Source organism: Fringilla coelebs (genome assembly GCF_963513975.1).
Source record: "Fringilla coelebs genome assembly, chromosome: 5".
Classification (NCBI taxonomy): Eukaryota; Metazoa; Chordata; class Aves; order Passeriformes; family Fringillidae; genus Fringilla; species Fringilla coelebs.
In genome coordinates this window covers 70,699,482-70,721,211 of record NC_140033.1, presented here as the reverse complement: position 1 = coordinate 70,721,211, position 21,730 = coordinate 70,699,482, and the positions used below count along the sequence as shown (strand labels likewise).

At 35.7% G+C, this 21,730-nt stretch overlaps 1 protein-coding gene across 1 annotated transcript in view; it reads left to right on the top strand.

The window, feature by feature from the left end:
- PLCZ1 (phospholipase C zeta 1) overlaps positions 1-21,730 on the top strand; it is a gene marked incomplete at both ends in the record, with an annotated part of 45,232 nt that overhangs the window by 5,662 nt on the left and 17,840 nt on the right. The window contains 6 exons of the mRNA XM_084205477.1: positions 6,320-6,521; positions 8,078-8,222; positions 10,040-10,195; positions 17,449-17,673; positions 19,743-19,899; positions 21,567-21,683. Coding sequence (XP_084061603.1) covers positions 6,320-6,521; positions 8,078-8,222; positions 10,040-10,195; positions 17,449-17,673; positions 19,743-19,899; positions 21,567-21,683 — 1,002 coding nt within the window. The remainder of the gene's footprint in view (positions 1-6,319; positions 6,522-8,077; positions 8,223-10,039; positions 10,196-17,448; positions 17,674-19,742; positions 19,900-21,566; positions 21,684-21,730) is intronic.

The following is a 21,730-nucleotide window of genomic DNA, read 5'->3' as shown; positions in this document are numbered from 1 at the left end:
CAAACTCAAGGAGAAAATATTTCTTCTGGGATAAAAACCCAGGTTTTCTATGCTGACCTGTGGTGGAAGAAGAAAATGGAAAATTCCACTTTTTCAATGAGAAATAGAAGAACATTTGGTGTTTCATTAAGAGGCACTTAGTCTCCAGTAATAGCTGCAAAACATGTGACTCCTTATGCCTTTACTCTTTGAGGTTTCTTTTCAAATTTGGCTGTACTTATTGAACATATTCTACTCTTTCAGAGGAACTCATGTTTACTAATTGTACAAATTACCAGTTTAAAATGTTCCTTTTACTTTGTGTTACTTGTTTTGATGGGAAAGTTAAAAGCAATAACACAGTTAAACGATGAAAAATCTTCTGTCCATTGGAAAACATCTTTGTAAATATCAACTGATGTTTCTATAGGTTTAATTCAATGTCTGGTTTAAATTTCAGATGCTGAGTCAAATTCTTGTTTGTTTCTTCACCTGTGATAAATTTGTTTGTCTCGTAATTGGAAAAAATCGTGTTGAACAATATAATCTCTGTATTGTTCATGCTCCTTTGAGTGAATTCAAACTCCCACTCAGACATATTTATTGAAAAGTTCCAGTTATGACTGACATGAGAGATGATTCATATGGTATTGTGATAGACCATTTTGTGCAACTGTCATTCTGAATTTGCTACAGAACATTCTTCATCAGGATGATCTGTTGGACTCATCTGTCACCCCTGCCCTGTGCTTTACAGAGAGGGAAAAGGGCAGGTTTTGACACTTGATTGACAGGTTTGCTAATAGTAATGACCATTTTCTCATCAATGTGATAGCACTGGTATGTCAAGATTAAAACAATTAAGATGAAAACAATGACTACATTTTACATATAAATTAAATAAATCCATTTATGGCATTTAGTGCAACCCTAACATTTGTGCAGAGAAATTTCCAAATATATTGGGCCAGATAACTCTGAATTTACTCTCTGTGGGTATGGTAGCTAGTTCAGGAATTAATCACTCTTTCATTTTTATTATACAATTTAAATGCCTAATGTCAAAATGTTGCACTAAAAGATTTTTTCATGAGTGTGCTAAAAGCTTGCATTTTGGGCAGAAAGAGACATTTCTATGGAATTGATCACAAAATATGAATATGTGATTCACACCTGACAGTTGTGTCTTCCTAACACCCAAATTTTCAGTTTCTTCCCAAACATCTCATTATCTGCCCATTTTACTATTAGCTTTGCATAGAAGCCTTGACTCATTAAATGAGATTAAAGAAAACATGCCAACTAAATGCATTTTTTTTAAGCTTGGTATATATGTCTTTTTTAAAAAATACTTCTCATTTACATGGGTAGGATTTGAGGCACAGTGAGGATAAGAGGGTGCATCCCATTATTATTTATAGTGTAGTGCCATTCAAAGACTCAAATCCTGCCTATTTTACTGCTAGGCAATACAAAAACAGGGCAAAAATGCAATCCTGTCTTAAAAAAACAGCTTGCTTTGTAAATAACAATATAAGCCTGGTGCATCTGTCAGATAAGGACTTTGAGTAATCCAGAATCTATTTGGGAAGCAAAATACCATTTTCAGTTTATTCTTAGTATAAACAGTCATGAGGGGTTTTTTTTGGGGGTTATTTTGTGCATGTGTGTGAGAGACAGAGCAGGATGTAGAGCACAAATTTGCAGAAAGAGAGCATTAGATCCCACTGGCCAATGTAAATCAAACTTAATAAAGCAGACATCTCTGCCAAATTCCTACAGATTTCATAAAAAATCATGTGAAGCAAGAAAGATGGCTTAAAAATCTCAATGAAGATGATGGCTGTGGCTGGATTTGTGAGACACAATTGTTCAGGTATACGAAAGGGTGTGCAAATATCCAGTCTCAGGGAAAATTTTCAAAAGAAGGTGATTATGAGATATAAGGCCTTGGAAACTGAACTGGATTGTTCAGATAGATACTTTATTCCAGTATGCACTATTTATAGGTGTGAGTCAGGTAGAAAAAAGCCTCCCTATAAACTCAGAGTAGAAAAGGAATAACTGTATTTTTACTTTAGTCAAGGAAATACCTCTCTCTTTACTGTTCCCTTAGAGCATGAATGTTTCATTCTGATGTAAAGTAGTCAAATTTCATAGTATGAAATTCCATCTGATGATGTTTCTGCCTGACTTTTAACAATGATTGAAAGCTTCCTCCTTCCAGTATAGCCCTGGTCTCTGATTGCAAGTGTTTCTCATGAGTTCCCCCCTAAAATTCCCAGTAAACATATCTGTACCCACTTCACTATCTCTGGGGGCCAAGTAACACAGACATTTAATTACTGATTTAGCTCTTAGGAAACAAAGAGCACACACAGACATTTAAAACCATGGGAAACACCTTTCTCCCCATTTCCTAGTCTTAAATTCAGTTTAGGCTCTTTTCCCCACTCCTCAGCCTCTGTCTCAGTCCAGAAGGGCCACAGGTTGTACTCAGTCCCTCCAGTGCTGGTTTTTTTGGGGGTCTGGATTGAAGGCACTTGAGATGGTAGCTGATGTTTGGACTCAAGTGTTTATTATTTTTTATTAGTAAAACAGTTTTATTATTGTGAGTTTGGCAGTTTTTCATTAGAAGGCACAAAATGGCTAACAATCTTTTGTTACAAGGTCTTTTAAGACTAAACTATTCAATTAAGAGCTGACACTTAGATTATTTTCTTTTTTAACTTAATAACTGATTTCAAAGGGCCTGCAATGCAGACTTTTCTGCCCAATTACAAAATGCCACCTAAACTCATAAAGAAGAAGGAGGAAGAAGCATGAGGAAGAAATTCAGGATGACACCCTGGGCCTTTAATTTTGCTTTTATCCACAACATACTAAATGTTTTAAAACCTAAATTTCTCACCAGGTGATACACCTATACAACTCTTTGTATTCCACTCCAGGAGAAAACAGGTCTTGCAGGAGGCTCTGGCCCCTGCAGAGTGATTTCTTACCTGTTTTCTCTGCTTCAGTGTGGGTACCCTTCAGGCCTTCAGGGTAGCAAATATCTTATGAAAGTTTCCAATTTTTTCTTTCCAAAGAGGAAGAAAAATACTTTCAAAGAAGTGCCAAGGTAAATAAGAAAGCAGAATGTAATAAACACTGAAAATAATGTATAATGTAGTCAGAGTCTTTCAAATACTCAGGTTATATCCATAATTCCTCTCTGATGTGACAGTATTTGTATATATGACAGAGCTGGAGTTTACCTTAACAGGAGGAATGAGAAAAATATTTTTTTCTTAAATCAGATTCTAAGAAACCCAAGTAATATAAAATAATATTGCTAATAAAATGAATTCCACACTATCTGAAAGAGGAGAGCAGCAAAAAAATCACTGAACTTTGTGAACAGAAAGAGGCAACAAGAAGACAGAAATCTTTTCTTGCCTTCCCTTTCTGCAAGGAAAGGATATGTGTGTGCACACTAACTACTGCTAAAAGGTCCTAATGGAGAAAAAGTCTGAGGTTCCTCAGGGGAAGAAATGTAAAGCCTTGATGAAAGTCTTTCACTCTGGAATAGTTATGGAGATGAATTCCCATTTCCTTTAATGGAGGAGCAGAAAATGTCTGTAAATGGTCAGAAAATAGTGTGACTGGGCTATTCCTCAGAAATGTAAGGGCCTGTCATGAACTCTGTAAAAATACAAAGATTTTTAGTCTGTTGATTGGAGACATGAGCTGAATGTTTTATTGAAGTCCATATTGACTAACAAAACAATGCTAGATGTTCATTTTTGGGGGATTATGCTCATCAGCATATTTACATAAACATTAATTTCTCTTGAGAATATTACAGTTAACTTTTGTCAATGGCAAGAACAGCCAGGAAAACATCATAAATAATTCAGAAAAAAAGCAGGACTTTGAAAAGCCAGTATTTTTCACTAATTTAATAAATAAATGCAGTAAAGGTAAGAATTGTTAGGAAATAAAAAATGCACACACACACACACACACACAGAGCTACTAGCTCTACATGTAATTGCTCAGAGAAATAGATAGACCATGAATTAATCAGAAATGAAATCCAGACAGTTCATGTAATTCATTATAGGCAAAGCATACAGGATGAGTGTATTCTGTTTTAAATAAAGTAAATATTATATAAATATAATTTATTATATTAATTATTATAATTATATAAATATAAATTATATAAAGTAAATATCATATAAATATGAGTGTATTCTGTTTTAAATAAAATAGAAAAAAGTTCAAAATTATTTTTAAAGATCCAGAAAGTAGAAAATTAATCCAATTGTTACAAGTATGGAAGAATATAAATGGGCATGTGGATAAATCTAAGTCAATAGGGCACTCATTTCAAGAGTCATCAGGGTGGCAAGAAGTCATCCTGCAAATCTCTTACTTAAAAGACCAAAGAAATTCCTCTGTAATATTATTAATCTGAGTAAGATCTCAGTCAAAAATATGGATGAAACAGGGTAGGACCTTCTTAAATGATGTAATCAGGTCAGTGAGGACAGGTTGACAAATCCAAGTTCTTAGAAAATTGACTGTAACAAGCTTGGCTAATACAAGTCAAAGGTTACTTTTGAAAATAGGAGGGAAATGAATGATGAATTGAAAGACTGGAAAAGATCAAATGTAATATCTGTTTTAGAAAAGGAACATCCAAGCAACTAGACACTGTCAGTTACTAGAAAAAAAATGGAGCAAATAATAAATATGTAAACCCTTCTAAGATGGTGGAGGTGAGTAGCAGTTTCCTGTTTTCTCCTATGAAAGATTAACAGCACTGGTGGATAGCAGAAAAATGAAAATTATCAGAAATCTGAAACAGAAAGATGGCCTGGCAAGGATTTGTTTTTGTGGGAAGCACTGGAATGAGGGAAGTGTGAGAGCAGTTTTCATTAGTGATAGAGTGTAGAAAAAAAGGAGAGGAATAATACCACACTGAACACATATTCTGGACAGCAAGGAAGTTTCAGGGTAAATTTCTGTTTGCTAATTATGGAAAATTTCCTGACAATAAGGTTATTTAGCTGTTGCAATGGTTTTACTGGGATGTCTGTGGATTCTTGATCAATGGAAGTGTGGAGGCATAACTTCAGAGAGAATTCTGGTAGGAGTAACAGTGGTGAGGTGAATGTATGTTTGATGTCTGGATGGCCTTCTGTTTTTCTTTATCATTGTAAAACATTGCAAGTTTTCTAGTTCAAAGACCTGTGTAATTGAGAAATAATTATTTTCTGTAAATTCTCATTCAGGTGTAAAAATTTCACTCTGTCACACCTCAAAGATTGATAATATCAATTCTAACTTGTACATTCTGATTCTTACAGCCAGAATAAGAATTACCAGGGCAGAAAAGGGGGTTTTCCTGCAGGTATTTCCAGTCCTCAAGTTTGTACACATTGACTTCTAAATTATTGTTAGCATAAAATAATCTTGGATTATTTACTGCTTGTTCACTACTGGCCTGCTATGCTGACAATAAAGCTATTTTAGAGTAAGAACTGGGCAAAATTCCTCATTAATTCAAACTGTTTTGAAGCAAAGCTGACTTTTGAGATTATATCATTTGCAAAATGACTGCATTTGAAACATGACATTGGGAGCAATAGCTGGCAGTGTAATGGCTCTGTGTGCCATTAAATCAGTCAAAACCAGAACAAATGGGATGACTACCACTGGTATGGACTCAATCAGTTCATTTTGTTTTAAATGCAGTAGTGTAATAAGCTTGATTTGCAATTCATCTGTATGGGCAGTTAATTCTTTTGTTAAGACGCTATTTTTATTTCAAATATTTCTAAACATGATTTGATCAATATTTATTTGGATTTTTCCACCCCTGGAGAAGATATTTGGTGCTAGGAGTCATAGTTTCTGCAAGATCATATTGAGAATTTCTGACTGACATTTTAGAGAACAATTCTGGTTCTCTTAAAAGAGAAAAGAAGATTCTCTTATCTCATTGTCTGGCACGTTACTTTCCAAAGTAAACAACAAATATTTTACTTTATATTTAAACAGGACTACTGAAAACTCTTCTTACAGCTGTCCATAGAAAAATAAAAGTGTCAAAACACATTTATTTCCTCTCAGAAGTTTGAACCACAGCAATTCAGCTCCAGAGTGACATGTATCCGATTTCTGAGTTATTTATACGTTTGTTATGAACTTTAAAATTTCAGGAAAGTGTTGTGCTGTATAACCTTCAGCAGTGTTCAGAATTGGCCATTAAAAATTTCAGAAAAGTACATAGATATAACCATCAGAGTGGCTTCATGACAGAGATGTTTTTCCTTTTGTTTTTGCCCAGTGAGGAAGAAAAGGCAGATGTCCTTTGAAGGATTTATAAGGTACATGAACTCAGATGAGTGTTCAATATTTAAAAGCCAGCACAGGAGCGTCTATCAAGACATGACCCAGCCACTGTGTGACTATTTTATTTCATCTTCTCACAACACCTACTTGATAGCTGACCAACTAATGGGACCCAGTCATTTATGGGGATATACCAGGTATTTAGACATTGTTTTTTAATGTTTTAAACATTTTTTGGCTTTTTTGAAATGAATACTAAGTCACATACAATCCTACTTGGCAATAAGGGACAAAGCCATCAAAGATACAAGTTGAAAATGTGAGAGTAGTATTTTATTTTGTGTGCACACTTTTCAATATATTTGCCAAACCATCTGTTCATAGTCTGGAAACAATTTATTTTTTTTTACTTATGTCTCAGAAAGTCAACCTTGCAGCAAATGAAATCTCTAGTATGGTATACAGTACATGATTAAATCAGTTTTTAATCTCAACACACCGTGCAAAAAGAAATAACTCCCTGAAAGAAAGGTAAAATTCTTAGGCAAGCTCTAATCTGTTCAATATAGGGGATGTGTGTTGGAGTATGTCTGTGTCAAGGACATTTGTGGTCAGTGCATGTGGGCAGTTTAGAAACAACAAAAACAACAAAACGTGGGCATTTGAGCAGCCAGCAGGGCAGGAACCTCTGGGGTGTGTGACTCCAGGAGGATGAGGACCAGGATGGCAGGAAGATGGAAATACACTGTGTAATAAAGGCAACACTGAGGGCAGGATATATTAAGAATTAGGAAGAGCTGTGTCCAGAACTCCTATTATTTGTACTGTTTTAGTGAAGAGAAAGCAGTTGGAACCATCATCTACCTGAACTCTTTTTATTTTTTTGGTTGCTCTCTTAATGTTCTGTAGTGACTTGCAACCATCAGAAACAATACTGAATTATTAACAGTATTCAAAATTCCATGATGTTAATTCTGCACTGCTGAAAGTAATTGCAAAGAGGGTATGGCCCCCTCTCTTTTCCTCTTTATCTACTATTTGTGTGAGGAAAATGTTAAAATCAGCTAGAGGCATATTTGACATATTGTTAATGTGTGAAAAGCAGCGTGTAAAAGACAGATTGGTAATTAAGTAAAGCGGTTCATAAGGAATGTTTCAGTTAGTTGCAAGTCAAATATTCGAAACTCAAGAATGTAAGGGATGCCACTAACATATTAAAATTAAAGCAGGAAAGCCAAGGTGCCTGGGAAACTTTAGCACTCCCTCTTGGAAGTGTGGGGTGGGGAGAACTGACTTATGTAAAGACCAAGTGCAACGTGATTCTCTAAGTGCAATGGATTTTTAAATACAGTGGTTCTCAAAATTGCAAGCAAGTTTGGGATAGTAACACAAAAGACCATTTAAAATATTTATTCTTTCATTTTAAGTGGAAATTTGGCTTTATTTCTAAATTCCTTTATTGAAATCTATGAGCCTTGTTTTTAGTCTTTTAATGAAGATAATTCAGGTAATCCCATATTCTTTAATGCTCTTATAATAATGTTTATTACATAACAAACCTAGAATTAACAACAAGAAAGTATGTCTGTCTCAAAAATGTACAATTCTGTGGGATTTCTTTTATTTATGATGAAAATGAGGTGGTTTTTCTGTAACTGATCACTGTGCTTATAATCAGAAATACATCAACTTGTATTAAAAAGTGTGATATCTTTCTTTTGGCTGTGAAATGATTTCTCTTGTTCTTCTGAAGTGCTCTCTTGAAAGGATGTCGTTGCCTGGAGATTGACTGCTGGGATGGCCACAACAATGAGCCTATTGTGTATCATGGTCACACTTTAACAAGCAAAATCCCATTTCGTTCTGTAATTCATGTGATTGACAAGTATGCATTTATGGTATGTATAGATATATGTATGCAGAAATAAGTTGGAATAGTGGCTTTAACTAAGCCAGGGATGTGGCTCTTATAGATTCTCCAGGGTATAAAAATATGAAACTGAGCCTGTGGCAATGGACATTGATAAAATTTATTACAGAGCAGTTGTGCTATTTGTTCTTAATGTATTTTAAAAACTTTTTAAAGGAATCATAATAATTTTTCCTGATAATGAATATACACCAAACTTAGTGCAAAGGATTCAGGCGATCTTACTCAGCTTCTTAGGTGTAATTTTCACCTGAGATCATTTAAACAAGGATTGAATATAAACTGAAGAGCTAGTTCAGAATGGGTCTGATGTTTTTCCTCCTTTTTAATATCTTTTAAAGGTTTTTGTGTCACTTATTCTGCTGCTATCAGTCTGTCTTATATCTCACATGTGAAGTTATGAAATAGACAAAATACTAGATAATAGATCAGTTTGAGACTTTATTTTTCATTTCCTCTCTTTTTATTTTGAATGTTGACCCGATAAATGTTAGCAGCTACTGGTTTTTTTGGTCAGGGGACTCACAGGGCAATGTTCCTTCTGCCCATCTCTGGAAAAGCACTGAAATCTGGAGAATTTTTGGCACTGTCTCAGGCCTATGTATAGGCTTTTGGCAAAACTCCTGCTCAAAGGAAGTGCTGTATGACTATTAAGATAAATCTCAGAATCAGGCCAGCATTATGTGTGTGAATTTATACATCCATGATCATAAATTTATGTGGATTTTTACACATATGTGTTATTAGCCTTCTGAGTGTTAATCAAAGCTGTGGTTTTTCTTTTCTGTTTTCTATATACAATTTAATTAGTCACTGATTTTAAAAGTGAAATTAAAACCATGATTTGATCCCACTGTTTTTCAAAACTCATTGGATATAACTCTTCTATTCTTGCTAATACACAACAGATTGTGCTTAAATCTAATGCAAATTTCGTTTCTCAAGCCCAAGTGCCAATGGGATGATAAAATCACAACAGGTAATGGTTGGTACCAGCTGTCCATGCAGGCTGAGCTTTGTTTCTCTTAACAATAGCTCATGGGACAAAATGTAAAGACAGGAAAAAATGAAATGGTGTTTTCCTTATTGACAATTTAGGTCCTGCCTGAGCAAAGATTTCCTTCAGACTATGGTTTTGGTAGCCACCAGTATTACTGGCAACTTCTGAGATTAATTTATATCTTTATATATTTATATGTTTAAATGGATGTATTTCTTTTGAGTTATTATCTAATTTTTACTCAATTTCCCCTTTTCACCTCTTACCTTTAATTTTTACTCAATTACCCTTGCTTGAGTACTGTGATAAGTAAAGTGTAAACTGTCCCTAGAAATGTTTATGGTATTATTAAAAATAAAAAAAAAAAGCATAGCTTGTTTTTGCAAAAGCAATCATTTCTGAACAAGCTTGAAAAGTATCCAAAAAATCTGTCATAAACTAAAGCAAAAGACATTTAATTCTGCGTTTTGTTGTCAATTGTAATTTTAGAATTTGATTTTATCTTTTAAAACCAAAACAAAGCAGTTGTTTTTACACCTCTGCCTATGTCCATCTCTGTTTTAGCTTTCTGAAGGTGCATTTTTTTTTGTCACTTGTGCTTTCTCTTTTCCACAAATGTGAGCTTTTTATTGTATTACTAACCTGAGACAACTGATCTATATTCTGAATGCTTTGAAAATGAAGGTAAATACAGATTGCCAAGGGGACTTTTGTAAGATATTTTGGCAAAGCAATTATTCCTATTTTTATTTATTAATAATAAAATCCCAAAATTATGTTTCCAGTCATCTCCCTATCCACTTGTACTGTCTTTGGAGAACCACTGCAGCCCCAAACAGCAAGAAGTGATGGCAACCTGCATGAAAACTATTCTAGGTGACAAACTTCTTTCTTCACCACTTGGAGGTGAGACAGATATGACAAGACTGCCTTCTCCTGAGGTAATAAGTTTTCATTTTTCTCTATAAAAGAAATGGAAAAAAATGTGGGGCTCTTCATTAGTTCGTTTTTAATTCTCTGGAACTGAATTTATGGATCACATCTGGTGTCAGAAATAGACTTTAGTTAGTAACAAAAAAATTTCAACAGCAGAAAAAGCCCCACGGAAAGATGCCACATGTTGCTGTATCTGTTATCTGCTGTTCTATTTTTTGTTGCTTGAACTGAAGGAAATTCCCAAAATTTAAACATGCTATCGAAGTGGAAACCTGAACCAGCATTTTTTTTGTCAGTAACAGTGATGATGAAGCTTTTTCTTGGTGTTCTGCCACTGCAAAGCCCTTCTCTTTCTCAGTGTGTTTCTCCCCAAGACAGTGCTCCTCAGCTGGTGGCCTGAGACCCCTGGGATATGAACTCAGAAAAGGCAATTAGATGGGTGTTAAAAATTTTATTGCAAGCTAAAACAAATAAATTTCCATTGTTCCAGTCTTTGCACATAATTTTCTTTCAAGGACAATTTTTTTTTTTTTAAATCTCTTGTAGCAGAAATACTTGCATGCATAGAAAATACTTATTTAGGCTTGTCACTGTTGCTAGTGATAGCTATATTTTACACTTTGTTTTACAGTAGCTAAAAAAAATGCAAATGAAAATGTGGGGAGGAAGCACTCTCATAAGGAAAAACAACATACAAAAGGTTGTCATTTTCAAAGGATTTGTCAAGGAAAGATATTTTTGAAGCAATCTGTCCAGAAGATGTGTTAAAGTATTACCATATTCTTACATTTCCATAACACTGCTGTTATAAATTTATTTAGTATTCACATTTATCCACCTTTTATTTTTATTGTAGCATTATATTTTTTTACATCATGGTGTGCAATATAATTTTGAAGCCTTAAAAATGGTTTTTTCAATTAGGAAAAAATATAAACTATATCAAACAGGAGGGCTTGTTTTAAAGCTTCTCAAAGCATGGCTGGATTCAGTGTAGGAGATGTCCAAAGATCATACATCCTCTGAAGCAAGCACAAAACCAGGGAACATGGAATCACTGAATCACACACTTAAAAATATTATTGTCTATGATATATGTTCCTTACCATATGGTTCCTGTGATACAGGGAATTCATACTTTATATTTCTAGAGCTTAGAGTTTTCATGAGTCAGTTTTGCCTGAAAATGGATTGCTGGGTCTATAAGTATGGAAATGCTGTCAGGTGAGATTCATTCTCCCGAACTTTTAACATATTAAAGAATTGTGAGACATATTTCCCATCTGTGCAAGGTGTAAGGATTATCTAAATAACACCACTGTCCTCAGCTGGTTACAAAAGTTTGAATTTAATAAATTGTTATCTTGAGAACGAACATAAATTAGGATCATCTCCATTTCTCCTAGATGTTCTGATCAAGCATGTTAGAAAAATCAGTAGGATTTTACCAAGCAGTGGAAATATGTAGCTGTGACAGAAGTTGTAAATTCAGTAGTAAGCTTGACTTTTGGCTGGCATCTTTTTGAAGGACAAATTTTGGTCCATGTTCAAAAGGTGTTTAGTGACATCACATCTTTAAAGCTCAGGACCTTGTGCATTTTCAAGGCCTGGGTAAATGTATTATGATTTTAGAAAGCCAAATTCTGAATTTAGTCTTCAGGCTGCTTTGCTTAAGCTGTGCAAAGGAGATGTTACAGAATCATAAATGGTGAATTTAAAATGCTCTTTGTGGGAAGGATTCTCAGTTAGTGTGGAAAAAAAGGCTGTTGCCTATATAATTTACTGCTTCACTTTTTTCAAGATGGAGCATGAGCAACCTTAGGGAAAAAGCCACCTCAGTGTTCTTCAAAATCAGAATTAAATGGTTCTCTTGTCTCTACATGAAGTGGGAAACCACACAGTTTCTCACAACATTTCAGAGAAACATTTCCCAATTACAGGTTCCTTTTAGGTTTTGGAGGCTTCCATGGAAATTATTTTTTCTTCTCTTATATGGTCAATCTTCTACTTCCTTCTTTAAGTAGATCTTGAGCTATACCTTTGTCCACTGAGATGATTTTCTGTGTATGGAAGGAGGTTAAAGTGAGGAACAAACCCACTCTTGGGTTGTTCCTTGGATCACCTCGCAATGAGGTCTCCTACCGTTGTAATTCAAAGTGAAAATCACATGGAGGGCCAGAAAATAAAAGTGGAGGATCACTGGACACTTCTTGTCTCTGCTTTTCCCAAAACTTCCTTCATCTGAAGAACAAACCCCAGAAAATTTCAGGAAGAAAGGTTTTTTAATTCTTTGCCCTCAGTCATATATTCCCACTTCCAGCTGACTATATGGATATTGTTAATTCCCTGCAATTCCTGCATTCTGTAGCATCTCAACACACAATTCTTCCTCTACATATGGAGGAAAGAGAAGACTTTTGCTCTGTTTCTTTCTTTTACACCTACCTTATCCCATGAGAAACTGAGGCTGCCCTTAAGCTTCACCTATCTATCCTACCTCTTTGCAGAGCAGATTTTTGCCACCCTATGCAACAGACCTGATAAAATTCTTTGTCCTCAGTCTTGGCCATTATGGTGCTTCTAAAGAGACTTCATGAACTTCCTCTAATATTCACTGGAATATCAGGTCCTTTGAGTAATTTCCTGCACTAAATTAGATGTGACATTACTGACTGGTGCCAGACATCCCTGCTGGTTGCACCATCATTCCTGTGTGCTGATAGAAAGTGAAGGAATGGAGTGTCTTACGCAGCAATTCATAGAGGAACTTAGAAAATATCAAAAATTTGAGTTAAAATATATGTTAGAAGAGATAAGGTTTTACTTACCCTGCTGTGTCCTTCCTCTCTATGAAATTTGACAGCAAGTGAAAGAAACATGTAGGCATCCAAAGGACCACAGAAAAGAATATAAGCACACTGCTTTGATGAAGATTTGTTCCTCAATTATTTTGCATTGTGGTGCATTGTACTGCCTTACACTGCTGACAGGATAGATATATCAGATAGTTAGGGAACTTTTATTATTTGCAGGTTTCCTGTCACAAAGTTGGAATTGATGTGTGATTAACTGAATGGGAAGTGGCAGCTACTGTGATTTTACAAGTTGTCTTTAATGTTTACCACACAGCTGCAAGATCAATTACTGTATTGTGGTGGTTCACAAGCATTTCTGGCCAGGATTGCCAAGGCTTCCTATGGTTGTTAAACCTGTGGTGTCCAAATAAAAGGATCTATTTAATGATCTCCTTGAGAAAGATCAATAGAAGGTCTCCAGTACAATTTTATGGGCTATGGACATTTTAAATTCTGCTATTATGGGGAAAACCAGCTAACCCCATTAACCAGGACTCATTCTTCCCACTTTTCTTCACATTTATCTACTCAGTATACAAAGGAGCTTTCTCTAAACAGTGAGTGTTTTCACTGAGAAATTCAAGATCAAGCCTGCTTTAGCATATCTAATTCTGTTGCTTCAGTTATGAGAGGAATTCCTATTTATTTTGGCAATTACAAATATGCAAATGTCTTGACCAAGTTTTGCATCAGAAATGTCTTTGCTTCTTAGCAAGTCAAAACATTTCTAATCACTCCTTTGCCTTTCAATCAATCTATGGTATCTATTCTTTACAAAAATAAGAAGAAAGATATGAAAATGTGGTATGTCTTGGTGATGACCTCAAAAATAAAAAAAAATCAGTATTTTTTCTCATAAAATTTCTGGAATCTCTAGGCTGTACTGAGTACTTACAGAAGGTTCATCTAATTCCTTCAGTATTTTTAGGCATTGCACTCTTCTTGAGGGAACATGGTTTTCCCAGAAATGTGGTAAACATGTGACAGCCATTAGCTGTTGTTAATAGGTTCCCTGTAGTGTAAAGCAACTTCAGGAGGCAACTAAAAGCAAGACATTGCCATATTTTATATCACCACCCAGGTGGGTCTTGGGTCGATGGTTTATATGGTGTATAAAAATCAGGTTGTTTGTTTGACACTTCTTGGAACACTGAGCTTTGCTAAGGAATCTGTGCCATGAGGACTCTGAGCACAGTGTTTTAATATCCTGGCCAACCTGCAACCACATTTCTCCACAATCATCCTTTGGATATCTTTCCAATCCATCCAGAGATTTAGCTGCCTGTGTAGAATATCATCTCAGCTGTAGCACAGCTGTTTAGCCTGGGACTACACTTGCCTGAAGTTTACTACAGAGCACAATACAGAAGTGGAATTTTCAGGGTAGGGTGCTTCTCATTGGCTAAATGTGTTGTATGAAAACTTGTTATGAGGTAGCTAAAATGCTGCTCCTGATATAATTAATATCTATTTGCCCAGAGCTCAGACATTGCTGGTAGTATTGATTTAAAGTATCTTGATAATTGTGATTTATAAGGCTGCCACAAAGGCATCCATTCACACTTCACTAAGTGTGATTCTCTTGAATTGGTAAAGATAGCTGGTGTCAGGGTTTTTTTAACAGTTGTACTTAACAAATCTTGTCATTGTCTCAAAACCTTTCCCTGTGTTAGACTTCACAGGAGGTGTTGCATCTTCACCCTATATCAGTATTTAAGGCACCAACACAATTCTTGAAATAGAATATTATGTAAAAGTCAGAAGAGATTTTTCACCTTGTTATTTAGCAAGATTTTCAGGATTTGATATTCCTCTCACTAAGCACCTACAGCTGGTCATGAGAGGAGAAAGGAGAACAACAAGCTACATTTAAACTGGAGAAGCTATTTTTTTTTTTTTTACTTATATCTCAAATCCAGGGTTTATTCCTTACATTTTTGGGGAGTGAATTTTTACATTACATAACCACAGTGATCAATAGGTGGGTTTGCTTGAGCCAAAGTGCTTGTGATTTTTGTCTTGGAAACTTGCCATTGCTTCAGCTGATTTGTGTTGTACATCACATTAACCAGAATGTACAAGAAAAAACTTTTGTTCATTTAATTATGTAAATATTTGTTCCACTTGATTGTACTTTGAGGCTTTTCCTTATGCCAGCCTTGAAGTCCCACTATGCTCTAGGGAAGACCTATGATGTTTTACACATTTAAATTTTTTAGTATGCTTACAGTTTATATAGAAGTAAACAGCAAATGTATTTTTAACATATTTTGCCTTTCATAATAAAACTAGAAAGGAGAAGTTTTAGTGAATGCTCAGAGTTTCAGCTCATTAAAAGGCTTTTCAGCTCTCTTGGAAGACCTGGACTTGTAGAGAAAAAGGTGTCACATGCTTAGCAGTGCTGATTATCAATTAAAGAACTCAGATTTCACAGTCACTGATTTTGTAACCATACATTTGTTGTAAGTTTTTGAAGATGTTTGAAGTTCAGACAAAATCCTTGGCATGTCATTTTTTCACTCTGTGTTTCACATTCAATTATTTAGGGTAACTATTACTGCAATTTGCTTTTGGCCAAAAAATAGCAAATTTTCATATTGCTGGAGTATTTTTCTTACTGTTTCTAAAAAGAGCCATGATTTTAAAATGTTATCTTTGTAGGAAACAAAACAAAAAAACCTCCTCCTCAAAAACTCCTCCTACCTCAGGGTGTTTACATTTTTGCTAACAGCTTGTAAACAGGATTTTAGAGACTGACTTAAAACGTCATGACCCATTTTTATATAACTACACGCACTCATTCTATGCTCTTTTTTTATTTAAAGATGTTTGCATATAGGAGGCAGTAATATAACCATAGAAAGTTTTTTTATTCCCCTGTACAGCAGGTCTTTTTTTTAAATTTTATTTGTAGACCTAAGTCTTCCTGTGAATAACAAAATACAAGATCAAAAGTGGATAGAATTTCTTTTAAATATTGGGAAATGTGAACACACAAAGGAAAATTCAGAACTCTTAAAAAATATGGGTAGCTTTAATAATATTAAAATTCTTCTAAAAATATCACAAGAAGAAAAAAAAAAAGAGTGCACCAAGAAGAAATGAAGGAAATGTTAAAGGGCATCCTTATTTTGAGTTACAGTGCAAAGAGACTGATCAAACCTTCCAGCAGCTTGGCTTGATAGATACTGGGCATGGGCTGTCTCATTGCAAACTACCAGCCAGAGATCTGCAGTGATAAAGGCATCATGAGCAGTGGAGCTACAATGGAAATGGATGGAATGTCTCTGTCCTTGCCTGTGGCTCTGGTTTCCATGGTAGATCTTTGGGTTTATATGTTTTCATCATCCACACCTTTCATATTTACCTAATGGATACCAGAAATCACAGCATTTCAGTTCCCTTTCATTTATTGTGAAATGATTTGTTCCCTGTTCCTGCCACACTCCCAGCTGTGTAATCTCCCTTTGCACTAGGGCATAGGAAATTTAAGAAATAGTTTTGAGGATCACTTTATTCAAGAGCCATAGTAAGCCCTGTTACTCACTGGTAGTTCCTGTGTCCAGATATAGAGTTGAATGTCTGCTACATAATACCAGCTTTATTATTAATATAATTTTGTAATCAAAGTGAAATATATACTCAAAAAATGCTGTTGCATAGATGAAAGCCATGTCATTAGAATCAATATAATTCAGAGATGATTTCCCCCTTTACATTATATATTATGGAGGTTGATACATTACGTGTCCATTTATAAATAGAGAAACTGCTTTAGCAAAATCACCAAACTTTGTTTCCCTGACCAGGTAAGATCAGCATAAGGGTCACAAGGTACAAAAAAACTTTTAATTTGGTACACAAGAGAGATATGCACAAAAAATCAAACAACAAATTTCCTGCAGCCTCAATGATAGATCAAAACATTCCAAATTAACATTAGACATGTCTTTAAGTGTGTGTGTATATATATATATATATATATAAGGACATTTAGGCATAGTAGAAAAATATACCTTCTACATCTTGCCTGGCTATCCCCTTTGGCTCTTATTTAACTTTCTACCTTTATCTTTCCATAGTTTCAGCATCTGTGTGCCTGTGGTGGAGAGCCTTTTTTCCTGTCATGGGGTTAGATAGTCATATTCTGTTGTGTACTTTGGTCCCCAGATTCTGTTTGGTTCATTTGGCTTTGGCTTCTGCCTCACTCATATCTAATTTGATCCCCAGATTCTGTTTGGTTTATTTGGCTTTGGCTTCTGCCTCACTCATATCTATTTTGCTTCATTTTATAAGCTCACTTCATTATACTTAATAAACAACTTTGAAGATGAGTTAAGTAATATCAAGAGATGAAAACCCTACACAATTCTAGTTACTATTGTTAAACCTCTTTTCTCCAGGCATTAAAATTCAAAGTTCTGATAAAAAATAAAAAAGTTGGAACACTTGAGCAAAGCATGCTCAGGATGGAGGAGGACTATGTGGGTGAGGCAGAGGAAGTGTCTGACTCTGACGTTCAGTCTGATGATGATTACACAGAAGACGAATCACCTGTTAGATCCAGGAGTCCTTCCAAAAGAAAATCAGATCGTAGACCTTCACCTCCACCTCAAAAAAAAACCAAGGTATCTTTTGCTTCCATTGACTATAGAGAATACATAGATTTTTTTTTTTAAGAAGGACTGTATTATCTTAAAAAAGATACTAAATTTAAAAGGAAAATTTTAAAATTTCTAAGATCAGTGCATTTGGAAATTACATGTTTTAGCTGAAGGTTTCAGAGTTTTCCTATTCTTATAAGAAAAGTCAGACTGGACCACATTTTATATCCAGCTAAAAAGCAACCCCTCACTGTGCTCCCATCTTGCCCTTCAACCCCATTTTCCTCTCTCTGTGCTTGTCCCAGGCGCTCAGTACCACAGTAGATTTAAGATGAAGTTACCCAAGTGTTTTGTTGGTGCCATGGTCCCCTGGAGCTATGTATAGAGAACATTTATAGCAGCTCCTGATGACAACAGGCAGACTTAACTATTTCTTCCCCAAGTCTACCAGTCTATTTTTAAGATAGAAAGATTCCCCTATTTTCTTCTGTCCTGTGATTTTTTACATTAAACTGGGTGCATGGGGTGAAACCTTTTTCAGCATCTGGAATTGAAGAGGTATTTTTTACATTTGCCATGTAGAGATTTAACATCAAGCACTATTTCTGAAAGAAGTGTAAAAATTGGGTGTAATCTCCTTTTCGAAAGTCAAACTGAACTCATTTTTTTAACCAAGTGTAATTCTCTACCAAGGAAAATCTGTTGCTTTATCAGGGTTGAAACTCCTTTGCTCAACTTTTTTAAGATGTCAGGCAGCACCTGAAGCATCCAGTCACTCTTGCACATCATGCTCTGATTACCTGAATGAGGCTAAACTGGCAAGGCTCCTCAGGGCCCAGCGTTCTTGCTGAGAGGCAATGTCTCTTTCTTTTTGTATAATTTGATGGTGAAAGTTTTTGCTTCTTTCTCATTCCATCTGACATGGAGAGACGGCAAGGAAAAAGTCTAAGGATGGAATCTTCTTTGAAAAGGAAATGCCAACTTTCTAGGCAAAAGTTTTCAAGTTTATGGGTAAGACCACGTTACAGATGAGAATGTATTCCACATTCTCTTAAACAGCAGCAACAAAAAGTATCTGCTCATGTTTCACAGGCAGAAGTGAAAGTGGTTTCCAGGGTCCCACTCTGTTGAAGTATTTGTCTTGATATCCCACTTTTGGGAGGGTGGGAGAGCATTTGAACCTGCAGAAGATGCCCCAGTGATGCTGCTGGCCTTGCCTGCCTCCTGAGAGTTGCCTTTTCCAGGATTTCCATGGCAGTAGACTCCTATTGCTCCTCGTGGGACACAGCCCCAGAATAATTAATGCTCTTGAACTTTGCATAGTTTAAGAGCCATGAGGAGGCAATCTCTATTATTTTGTCAGATGAGAATTTGCCCTCAGAAGCTTTAATGGAATGTAAACATGATTAGCATCAGCAGCTCTCTGCTGGCTACTGCCCCCAATTAGCTCACAAGTTGTGCTATGGAAAATGAAGTGGTCATGTAGTCACTGTAAGAGAGAAGACCCTGGTAAAATTTCAGTCAGTTTTGCTTGTTTTGGTAATGGAGCAAGACTAAATTAAGATTTTGGTGAGAGAATTTTCGACCTTAAGAAGAAAAGTTTTCCTGATTTCAGAGCAATGCTTAGAGGAATAATATGCCTTTAACTAATTTGCTTGGCACAGTGTAATATTTTCCTGTTATTCTACATTTTATAGAGAAGTTTATGCTGCTGGTCTTTTCTAGTACTTCATATATTTATAAATAGAAAGTTGGAGGTATATTTTCAAGGAGTAATGTTAAAGCCATGAAAAATGATGTTTTTGAAGCTGGAAAACTGTAAAGCTATGCAGAAGAACATTCTGCTGGGAAGCATCTCTCCACTCATCCTATGATTACTCTGATGAACATGGATAAAATAACCTCAATTATCTCTCAGTAGATCAAATCTCACTGTTAAAGGTCATATTTATTAAATTCATTAACTGTGGCATATTTTCTCATGCTTTATGCATCCAAAAGTGTTTTTTTCTGTGAATTATTAATAGTAATAATAATGAAATATGCATTATTGTGACTTTTTTTAATTCCATTATTCATCCGATAATTATTAGGTGCGGAAGGCAAAGATTGCCCTTGCATTGTCAGACCTTGTGGTTTATACCAAATCTCAGAAGTTTGTGAGCTTTGAGCATTCCCTGCAGCATCAGATGGTCTGGGAAAATAATTCCATTGGAGAGTCTCAAGCACGAAAACTTGCAAGAGTTTCAGGTAATTTCTTTTGAGTTAATTAGTTTAAATTTACATTGTTGCTATGGTTCACTGCTTAGGCATTGGAAGGGTTAAAATTTTATGAAACAACTGCTGTCTGATTTTATTTGGTTCTTTGTATAATACTGTTTTAGAAATGTCCTTTGCATAGCATTTTTTTTTAAATTTCTGTTGGTTTCGTGGGGAAAATTGAAATTCAACTTTGTTTTAATTCTGTGTATTTTTATAAGAACAAATATTAACACAGTCTACAAAATGAATGTCTGCCTTTTGATTCATTGTTTTCTGCATCAAATGATTTAGGAGTTTTCAGCCAGTACTTGAAAAAGTGTGGAATAAATTTCACTCCTCCCCCTCCCATCCTTCCCAAAATCTGGGCTGAGAAAGTGGAGTTGGCTTGGCAGTGCCCTGGCTTTGGTGAGAGCTGCAGATAAGAGCCCTCGTTAAAGGAATGGAAAAAGCCTAGAGCAGACAGTTTGCTCCACTGGAGCACACCTTTCCTCCCAGCCAGGCTGGGTTATTCCAAACTCATTCTGGGCTGGAGCATCTCCATTTGGTGGAGGCAGCACAGTGCAGCCTCTGGTGTTTAACTGCAGCTGCTCTGGGCGGTGTGGAGAGCAGGGATCACCGGCTGTGACAATGACAATGACAATGACAATGACGCCTGCCACATGCCCATCCACTCGGGGCCAGCCCTGCTGCCACCCACCCACTTTGTGGAGGCGCTTCAGTGCCTGCTGAGGTGAATGATGCTGAACAGCCACAAAAAGTAGGATTTTCCAGCCATCCATAGAGAGTCCTCTCTGTTCCTCATCCTCTAGTCCTCTCTGTTCCTCTAAGTAGTTCTATAAACCCCACCCCCTTCAAAGAAACCACCCCCAAACAACAAACCCAACCAAAATCAACCAAACAAAACCCCTAAACAAACAAAAAATGATGAGAGGAGAATGGAATAGATCAGAGAGATGCGCCTGGAAATGTAGATTTTTGCTGAATAACTAAAAATTGTGCAGATAGAAGTCATCTGGAGCTTCCCACATCTGTGTAGTCTATGCCTGCATATGAGAAAGGAGGGAACACAGCCAGCAGAAGGAAAAACAATGTTCATGAATAGTTAACAACTTCTGAGGCTTACATAAGAATCATTTCAGTGGCTTTTAAAAGTGTGCTCTTCCCTGGTCTCAATATTATTTAGTAATTTTATTTAAATCTCCTAACAAGCCAATTTCATCTAGAAATTATTTTTTTTTTCATTTTGAGCTACTGTAGAATGAGAAAACTTTTGTGCAGTCTCCTCCTCTGTGTCTTAGTTTCCCATGAGAACACAGTGGGCTTTAGTGTAGAAATCATATAATCACCCTGTAAAAAGGTGAAGAAACAGAATATTCCAGTGAAGGAATGATTTTTTGTTAATTAACTTACAAAAGTCTGTACTATATACAGAAATACTGTCAGATTCGAATACATGGAAAATATTAAGGTTTCAAAATAAGATTTTAGGCATAGCTCAGAGTGGTCCATGTATAAATGATAAAATAGAATACATTGATATAATATTGTGTAAAACAATTGCTGGATCCAATGACTGCATTTTTATTCTTTATTCAAATAGGACCTCTTTAATAGCAAAGGTTTTCTTACCAAGATTTTATCCTTCTGTTCATCAGCTAGCCAGTTCATTGCACATACTACAAGATTTATTACAAGAATTTACCCCAAGGGATCAAGAATGAAATCTTCAAATTATAATCCTCAAGAGTTCTGGAATATAGGGTGTCAAATGGGTAAGTATCCTTGCAGAGACTATTGCATTCTAGGCTTTACAAACACA